This window comes from Salmo salar, chromosome ssa13, assembly GCF_905237065.1.
Source record: "Salmo salar chromosome ssa13, Ssal_v3.1, whole genome shotgun sequence".
Taxonomy (NCBI): domain Eukaryota; kingdom Metazoa; phylum Chordata; class Actinopteri; order Salmoniformes; family Salmonidae; genus Salmo; species Salmo salar.
In genome coordinates, this window is record NC_059454.1 from 35,155,471 (window position 1) to 35,165,532 (window position 10,062).

Below are 10,062 nucleotides of genomic sequence, written 5' to 3' on the forward strand. Positions count from 1 at the left end.
GGGAGGGGAATGGTGTCCTCTAGGGAGGGGAATGGTGTCCTCTATGGAGGGGAATGGTGTCCTCTATGGAGGGGAATGGTGTCCTCTAGGGAGGGGAATGGTGTCCTCTATGGAGAGGAATGGTGTCCTCTATGGAGGGGAATGGTGTCCTCTAGGGAGGGGAATGGTGTCCTCTATGGAGGGGAATGGTGTCCTCTATGGAGGGGAATGGTGTCCTCTAGGGAGGGAAATGGTGTCCTCTAGGGAGGGGAATGGTGTCCTCTATGGAGGGGAATGGTGTCCTCTATGGAGGGGAATGGTGTCCTCTATGGAGGGAAATGGTGTCCTCTATGGAGGGGAATGGTGTCCTCTATGGAGGGGAATGGTGTCCTCCAGGGAGGGGAATGGTGTCCTCTATGGAGGGGAATGGTGTCCTCTAGGGAGGGGAATGGTGTCCTCTAGGGAGGGGAATGGTGTCCTCTAGGGAGGGGAATGGTGTCCTCTAGGGAGGGAAATGGTGTCCTCTAGGGAGGGGAATGGTGTCCTCTAGGGAGGGAAATGGTGTCCTCTAGGGAGGGAAATGGTGTCCTCTAGGGAGGGGAATGGTGTCCTCTATGGAGGGGAATGGTGTCCTCTATGGAGGGAAATGGTGTCCTCTATGGAGGGGAATGGTGTCCTCTATGGAGGGGAATGGTGTCCTCCAGGGAGGGGAATGGTGTCCTCTATGGAGGGGGAATGGTGTCCTCTAGAGAGGGGAATGGTGTCCTGTAGAGAGGGGAATGGTGTCCTCTATGGAGGGGAATGGTGTCCTCTATGGAGGGGAATGGTGTCCTCTATGGAGGGGAATGGTGTCCTCTAGGGAGGGGAATGGTGTCCTCTAGGGAGGGGAATGGTGTCCTCTAGGGAGGGGAATGGTGTCCTCTATGGAGGGGAATGGTGTCCTCTATGGAGGGGAATGGTGTCCTCTAGGGAGGGGAATGGTGTCCTCTATGGAGAGGAATGGTGTCCTCTATGGAGGGGAATGGTGTCCTCTAGGGAGGGGAATGGTGTCCTCTATGGAGGGGAATGGTGTCCTCTATGGAGGGGAATGGTGTCCTCTATGGAGGGGAATGGTGTCCTCTAGGGAGGGAAATGGTGTCCTCTAGGGAGGGGAATGGTGTCCTCTATGGAGGGGAATGGTGTCCTCTATGGAGGGGAATGGTGTCCTCTATGGAGGGGAATGGTGTCCTCTAGGGAGGGGAATGGTGTCCTCTATGGAGGGGAATGGTGTCCTCTAGAGAGGGGAATGGTGTCCTGTAGAGAGGGGAATGGTGTCCTCTATGGAGGGGAATGGTGTCCTCTATGGAGGGGAATGGTGTCCTCTATGGAGGGGAATGGTGTCCTCTAGGGAGGGGAATGGTGTCCTCTAGGGAGGGGAATGGTGTCCTCTATGGAGGGGAATGGTGTCCTCTATGGAGGGGAATGGTGTCCTCTATGGAGGGGAATGGTGTCCTCTAGGGAGGGGAATGGTGTCCTCTATGGAGAGGAATGGTGTCCTCTATGGAGGGGAATGGTGTCCTCTAGGGAGGGGAATGGTGTCCTCTATGGAGGGGAATGGTGTTCTCTAGGGAGGGGAATGGTGTCCTCTATGGAGGGGAATGGTGTCCTCTATGGAGGGGAATGGTGTCCTCTATGGAGGGGAATGGTGTCCTTTAGGGAGGGGAATGGTGTCCTCTATGGAGGGGAATGGTGTCCTCTAGGGAGGGGAATGGTGTCCTCTAGGGAGGGGAATGGTGTCCTCTATGGAGGGGAATGGTGTCCTCTATGGAGGGGAATGGTGTCCTCTATGGAGGGGAATGGTGTCCTCTATGGAGGGGAATGGTGTCCTCTAGGGAGGGGAATGGTGTCCTCTATGGAGAGGAATGGTGTCCTCTATGGAGGGGAATGGTGTCCTCTAGGGAGGGGAATGGTGTCCTCTATGGAGGGGAATGGTGTCCTCTATGGAGGGGAATGGTGTTCTCTAGGGAGGGGAATGGTGTCCTCTATGGAGGGAATGGTGTCCTCTATGGAGGGGAATGGTGTCCTCTAGGGAGGGGAATGGTGTCCTCTATGGAGGGGAATGGTGTCCTCTAGGGAGGGGAATGGTGTCCTCTATGGAGGGGAATGGTGTCCCTAGGGAGGGGAATGGTGTCCTCTAGGGAGGGGAATGGTGTCCTCTATGGAGGGGAATGGTGTCCTCTAGGGAGGGGAATGGTGTCCTCTATGGAGGGGAATGGTGTCCTCTATGGAGGGGAATGGTGTCCTTTAGGGAGGGGAATGGTGTCCTCTATGGAGGGGAATGGTGTCCTCTAGGGAGGGGAATGGTGTCCTCTAGGGAGGGGAATGGTGTCCTCTATGGAGGGGAATGGTGTCCTCTATGGAGGGGAATGGTGTCCTCTATGGAGGGGAATGGTGTCCTCTATGGAGGGGAATGGTGTCCTCTAGGGAGGGGAATGGTGTCCTCTATGGAGAGGAATGGTGTCCTCTATGGAGGGGAATGGTGTCCTCTATGGAGGGGAATGGTGTCCTCTATGGAGGGGAATGGTGTCCTCTATGGAGGGGAATGGTGTTCTCTAGGGAGGGGAATGGTGTCCTCTATGGAGGGAATGGTGTCCTCTATGGAGGGGAATGGTGTCCTCTAGGGAGGGGAATGGTGTCCTCTATGGAGGGGAATGGTGTCCTCTAGGGAGGGGAATGGTGTCCTCTATGGAGGGGAATGGTGTCCCTAGGGAGGGGAATGGTGTCCTCTAGGGAGGGGAATGGTGTCCTCTATGGAGGGGAATGGTGTCCTCTAGGGAGGGGAATGGTGTCCTCTATGGAGGGGAATGGTGTCCTCTAGAGAGGGGAATGGTGTCCTGTAGAGAGGGGAATGGTGTCCTCTATGGAGGGGAATGGTGTCCTCTATGGAGGGGAATGGTGTCCTCTATGGAGGGGAATGGTGTCCTCTAGGGAGGGGAATGGTGTCCCTAGGGAGGGGAATGGTGTCCTCTAGGGAGGGGAATGGTGTCCTCTATGGAGGGGAATGGTGTCCTCTAGGGAGGGGAATGGTGTCCTCTATGGAGGGGAATGGTGTTCTCTAGGGAGGGGAATGGTGTCCTCTATGGAGGGGAATGGTTTGAGACATTAGAGTACATCACCATCCAGTGAGAGCTGATCTGTGACGGTGATCATAGACCCTGTTTAAATTACGTCTGTCTCTCTGTCTGTGTTTCAGAGTGAACGAATCGAAAAGGGCCAAGGAACATGAGAACCCTCAGAAGAGCCCCCTCACAATGTGACATCACTCTCCTCCTTTTCTTTCCCCCCTTTGTACCCAAGACATTTTACAAGAGAAGAAAAAAAACAGTTCAGTGAAAACACTGCGATTATTATTACGACTATGGCAGCGTGACTGATTCCACTTCTATTACATGTACAACAACAGCATTTTTCACGTTTATCTATCGTTGTGTATGTTGGAGAGTGGCAACTTCTTCTGTAGGATTCTAAACTGAAGGAGAAGAAGCTGTGGGGGGCAGAACATTAGCTTCATGACATTTTTTGCACTTTTTCATGGATTGCTTTGTCTTTTTGGGAGTATTGGAGTCTAGGTTTTTAGATGGTAAAGGAAGAGGAATGTTGGACATGTTGAAAAGGTCCCTGCCATCAGTGGATCAAACCAAAAGGATAAGATGGAGGACACCTAGGATGGAGGACACCTAGGATGGAGGACACCTAGGATGGAGGACAGACGCCGACCAGAACATAAGGAAACATTACAGAAACACATTGGGACTTGGCTCTAATTGTATTTCATAATTTTTTAAGTGAACTGATTCATCCATTTGAATGAGAAAACATGTCATCTAATGAACCAAACATTCGGTAATATATTGATCCATTTGCAAACTTACTCTCCCTATCAACAGTAGACGAATACATTCAGTATAGTAACTGAAAATAGATCAAGCGTCCTTCTGTTACGCTGTGCTCTACTCCGCCAGTCAGTCCGAAGGGGTGGGGCTGCATATGAATGTAGGAGGGGTGTGAGAAGGAATGGGCGGGGCGTATTAAAAGAATGGCTTATTTTGTTATCTACGTTTAGGGGGCACTGTGAGGCAAGAGATAAAGGGATTCAATGGTGTGTTTTTTTTAAATATATGTTTAATTCCTCTTTGCTTGAATCTGTTTCGTGCTTATACCCATTACTGGTATAACTGACTTGTCTCCTAAAAATTATGTGTTGTCGATTTTATCAAATGTGCATGCCTATGGGTGAAAGTCTTCGCCTGCGTGCTTGAAATTAGGTCTGTAACCTCTGTTTTTCAATGTTTTGCGTTTGTCTTCATGTTAAAATGCAACAGAGTTTCCCATGTACCCACCTACTTCCCCAAGAGTCATTCATACCCTCTAGTTACTGAATGATACCAACATTGTCCTCTTCTTTTCTTTTTTATTTGCCTTATTTGTTTACTCAGTATTCTAAAAAGAAAGAAAACTTGCCTCTTTTGTGTTGTAATGATAACAGTCATGAAGGTTATTGTTGTTCTTTTTAAATGAACTTCAGGGCCTGTGAGGGCTTTTGAGGGGAAGATCACATACATTGCCTTGACGTCTTAGAGATTCTTTGAGGGGTCCCTAAGCTAGTCCCAAAATAGGGGTTAGACAAATCCATATTTTTGACAATTGAGCGGTTTCTGTATATAAAGAAGGCTGAAGGTACGTAGGGAAAAACATTTACCCAAAGGGGATTGTATTTTAGAAATATATTATTTTATTCATTAAAAAGGGGTCAAAAACAGGTACGAGACAAAAACAGAATATTTGTATAGTTTTGTTTGAATGCCTAAGAAGTATGGTTGTATTGATTGTATATAGTGTAAATACCTGGGATAAAAATGAGCTATGTGCATGAAAAACATGAACAAAGGTTAAAAAACCCCTCAGCGAAAGCAGTAGTGGCTATGCTCTGTAAAATGATTCTAACTATTTCACTATAAGAGTATTTTATTTTATTTTGATTGTTCTTGAGAAGAACATTTTGCTAAAGCATGACATTATTGCGAATACTAAAAAGTAAAAAAAAATATATATAATGTATTTAGAGATAGGAGAAATCTGCAAAATTATCTTAAGACAAGTATGGTTATGTTTACATTTTTGTTTTGGGCTACCAAGAATCTTTTGCCAATGGTGCCAAGTAATGTGAATGCTATATTGCTTAACAAGATAATGAAGTTAATGTTATCAGAACAGATAATCATACAATGAAATAGACACTAGCATTGAAGACCACAAGGTCCCATCACGACTGGCAGCGAATCACAGATAGAGATACACATTGCAGAGGGAGAAATATTTCAACAGCAACTTTTAAGTCTCCCATTTCTCATCCATTATCACACGTCAGAACAACCCAAGATTTTTTGCCATCGTCACCAAATACACAGGGATCACTTTGTCAGTAACATTTCAAATGCAAAAGAAATGTGTGCTTTATTTTATCCGTATGAGAGAAGGGTTGTGGAGTCAATGTCTCTTAGCATGTTCATATGGATTGTGTTCATATAAAGATTGTAAATGGCAACCTTGTCTATGGGAATCTCAGCCCTGTTTTTGTTGTTGTTTATAGTTGAGGTTGATTGAATATGTGTTTCATAGGACAACTCACAGGTGATGAAATAGACCATATCAACCATATCAAACTGCTGACACAAGACATTTGTTTTTACGTTTGGGCTGGAAACTAACTTTACCAAGGCTGTCAGGGTCTGGACAGACCAGAGTTATTTATTGTCCAAATGTAATGTGGCCACAGTGAATGATGTGTAGCATCGCTGGTATTCTTTGTAAAAGTAAATGAGTCATTTACTTGCAGAAGGAACACTTTAAACAATCGAAAGTGCTAAAAAAAAAGAACGGATGGGGTTAAAGTGAAACACATGAACCATTATGGATCATTGCAGCTAAGTCAATGAGCCAAAGGGAGTGATCTGTAAACCTGTAAACGTAACAAGATGCACCACTACTATTATAGCAACTTCTGAGGAAGAACACAGTGTCTGTGTCTGGTTCATAATGGGATATGTGAGGGCCATGTTTGAAAGATGATGAAATGAAATGTGGGAACAGACCCATTGATACCAGTTGATTATACTGTATCTGTGAATGCATGATAGAGACTATCCAATGGTATTCAATCCTAGTCCATAAGTGTCTGCCGGTTCTTGCAGTTCTGCTGAAATATATTATATTCCTATAAGAACATGCCATTGGACAATTACATTTTGTTGTTTTAATTGCTGAATTTCATCTCAGACACTGTTGGCTGTTCTGATGTTGTTATTATTATGTACTTCTGGGTTTATTTCTCTGTATGTTTGTGTTTATTTCACAGAGACTTGATATGTAAACCTATTTTCAGAGTGTTTATGTAGAAAGTGCCTAATCATATCCTGATTGATCGCACAAAGCCAATGTCAGGAAGCATGTAAGGTACCTAAGGAGGAAAGCATGGCTTTGGAGATACAAATATCAACTGACCCATGATTCTTTAGGACTACTGTATATCAAGTACATACAATATATCAATCCAAAACCATCACCAAAGTCAGTCAGGTGGCAGTGTTCCCTTAACCCATGGAGCGCATTCCATCTTGTCAACATTCTAAGCATTTTCATTTTCTATTGGAACTGCCTGTTGAAACCATGAGAATTAGATTCCATAACTTCTGTGGTTTTATTGCCTTGCATTCATCATTCTGGTAGTGGTAAGAATGCCAGCCAATACACTGCTGTGGCCATACGAGAAGGTTTTATTATGCTTGCATGGGTAAAATAGTTAACTGGGTGACTGAACTGCACCCAAAGCATGCTTATTTTTCTAGAATCGGTAGTCAGACTTAAAGACTTGCTGTTCTGTAAAACGAAGAACGTTGGTTTGACGTGTCACAGAACTCTGAAAGACGGAGGGCATGTGATTGGAGGGAAGAGGAGAACCCTTAAAATACAAACTATGATCAATCTGCAGTATTTACTGACCATATTTCCAGGGGTAGCATGAGGGCAAGTTTTTCTAGAAGCAAGTTGAAACTTTTTTTTACACATTTTATGTTTCTTTCATTTGGATCTAGAGATAGTGTGCTCTCAACTTCAAATACCTGAACCGTTTGGACACTCTTTTGGCAGTATACTGCAAGTATTTTACTAGGCAACAACACACACACACACACACACACACACACACACACACACACACACACACACACACACACACACACACACACACACACACACACACACACACACACACACACACACACACACACACACACACACACACACACACACAGGCAACAGTACACTGCACAGGACACATCCAGATATGCAGATAGGTATGTCAAGGCACAGTCAGTATCACTTGTACACAGTTCAGCAGATGGAGCTCATCATGTATTATTTTCCTAGCCTGCTCCTGGTCCTAGGGAACGGCTCACCTCCCTTCCGTCTTTTACTCAGGGTGCCAAAATGGGGAGGAGGAAGTGGAGCAGGACACTGATTGGTGATTCACTGCAGAGAGAGGACATACTGTATTGAAATAGGATAGAAAGATGCAAGGCCCCTCAACAGAGCTTTCCGGTCAAGACAGGCAAATGATTACTATGATCCTGGATACATTACTGTTATCCACTTCCTCTCAGATAGGTAAGCTGAACTGAGGAGAGAGGTAAGGGCACTATATAAAAAATAGGGGATACAAAACATTGCAGTGTAGCTAATTAGAATTAAGACAAGTTGATCACAATTGGCAGTACGGTCAATTATTTCTGTCTTGGCTATAGCTCAGACAGAAAGGAATTTGCATTATGGGACACTATGGCTTAAAGTCTAATTGAAATGCTTAACTTTCTTTTATAGACTATGCTAATGGATATAGTAACATTTCAACCTTTGACCTCCTCTGACTTGATGTTTCTCAGTAAAACAAGGACTTGCTTTGTAATAATATCACACACGGCTTCAAATAGTCTATCAAGTTATTCTCAGTTATACATTTCATCTCAGTTAAGATATGGGTGATGACATGTTGAAACATTTGAGTGGGGTCTTCCTGAGACTTTGAGGCAGTTGAAGATGACCAGATATTAAAGGGACAGTTGTTTCAGAAAAAGCCCTTCAGGAATGGCTGACAGCCATTTTCTGGATGGTATGACAGGTTAGCTATAGAAACAGGCACTTCATATGGATTTGATTACCTTCATTACACTCTGCTGATTGACCTGAGGGACTACCTTTCCTCCTCTACCTTTGTCAATGCACCCAAACTACTGAAAGGTAGGCACATCAGGACCACAGAGCAGAAATCATCTCACAACCTTTTCCACTTGTGGACACAGAGCAATAAGCATTATTTTGTGGAGACCTATAGACCTAGTGAAGATAAAAATGATTGGACACATTTAGTTGACGTACTCTTATGCAAATGCCAGTATTGCAAGACAAGCATTCAGTAGTTTATGGACAGCAATTATATGGCACCCTTTACCGAACTGCACGTTTTCATCAATTCCAAACCAAGAAGAAAAAAAATGGCCCAACAAAGTCGTGGGTCCTCGACACTTTGCATGTAAACTAGTGTTAGATACATTCTCCTCTCCTCTATAACTGTCTTTCTCTCTATCTTTCCCTGTTATGACCCTCTCTTTCTCTCCTTCCCCTATTATTTCAACCACTCCTTTTTTCCGTTCTCCTAATGTGTATTGCTTTCTCCTCTATTTCTTCCCCCTCTTTCTTGTTTGTTAGTTTTGTTTTTGTAATTGTGCATGTACAAGTGTCACTGACTCGATGGATATGTAAAAAAAATAAAAAAAATAAGAGATTTCAGCTGCTGAAGCCATCCAAAACGTTTTGAAATGCCCTTAAAATATGGAAGATGTTTTCTGAATGCTTTATATTCTTTCTGCTGTAAAATAATAAAAAAAGAAAAAAATGAAGAAAACGAACAAAGTTTGATTTTGTCTCCTTTTCCCTCTACAGTATCGTCCACTGCCTGTACTTTAGCCACATTTTGTTGGAATAACCCACAGCCTACTAGTTGTTCTGCAGTATATTAACACTGCATCAGTTTAGTACTGTAAATTCAGATTTTACATGCACTGTTATATGGGTAATATCATGAATAATGTAATTCTGTCTATCTGATACTCACTTCACACCCATAAAGAGTATTATCCTATTCAGTAGACTAGAATGTGGCAATAAAAACACATATGGTATTTTACTTCAAATCGCAGTTGACAAGGCAATCCTACCTCAGATACTGTCCAGGCAGTAAATTCAGATTCAAATTCAGAAAACTTTAATGTCCTCAATGAGGCAATTCATTTTGCACTAATCACAATACATACAGATGAAAAATACATATTTAAAAACAACATCAGAATAGCAAAGGATGATTACAAGCCAGTAGGCTGGATGAGTACAATTTCATACAAATGTTGATTATACTACATGTACAGGTTAATGTGCGATTAGTCCAACATCTGATTTAGTTGCATTATTGCATTCGGAATAAAGTCATTTCTGGCTTTTGGTTGTCTGTACTTGCGGCCAGATGGAAGCTAGGGGCTAGAATTCAAGGTGGACGAGGTGGGAAGAGTCAAATGCAATTTAGTTTTCCTTCTGGGGGGCTCTGACTAGATAGAGAGATGACAGGTCTTGCTATTGCTGCCCCAATGATTTTCCCTCAAAACCTGACTATCTTACTCAGCCGATTTTTCTGTGTGACCTTGACCTGTCCCAAACTAGCCCGTCAGGCAGTCAAGCTAGTGCCAGGGGGGTCAACAATGTGGACTAACTGATCCACAGAGGTCCAACTTACTCTAGTTCTGAGTCACTGGAGTAATAAGGTCAATGTCCCCACTGATGACTGTAGTTCTTCAGTCCAGGATGGAGAAGGAGAATAGGCAGTTGTCTACTGTACATTAATTGGGAATGTAGCAGGTACAGCGTCACGACAGGATGGCAGTGAGGGGCTGAGAGATCACCTGCCTAGGGGTGGCCTGGGAGTCTCAGGAATTGGTCAGG

General features: G+C 44.2%; 1 protein-coding gene across 8 annotated transcripts in view; it reads left to right on the forward strand.

Annotated features, from left to right (window-relative positions):
- Window positions 1-5,563, forward strand: part of LOC106567259 (calmodulin-binding transcription activator 1) — a 485,887-nt gene extending 480,324 nt beyond the window's left edge. For all 8 annotated transcript variants that reach the window (XM_014136342.2, XM_014136343.2, XM_014136344.2 and 5 more), the window contains one exon: window positions 3,212-5,563. In XM_014136342.2, the coding sequence (XP_013991817.1) occupies window positions 3,212-3,244 (33 nt within the window). In that variant the 3' untranslated portion in view covers window positions 3,245-5,563. The remainder of the gene's footprint in view (window positions 1-3,211) is intronic.
- Window positions 5,564-10,062: the final 4,499 nt, after the last annotated feature.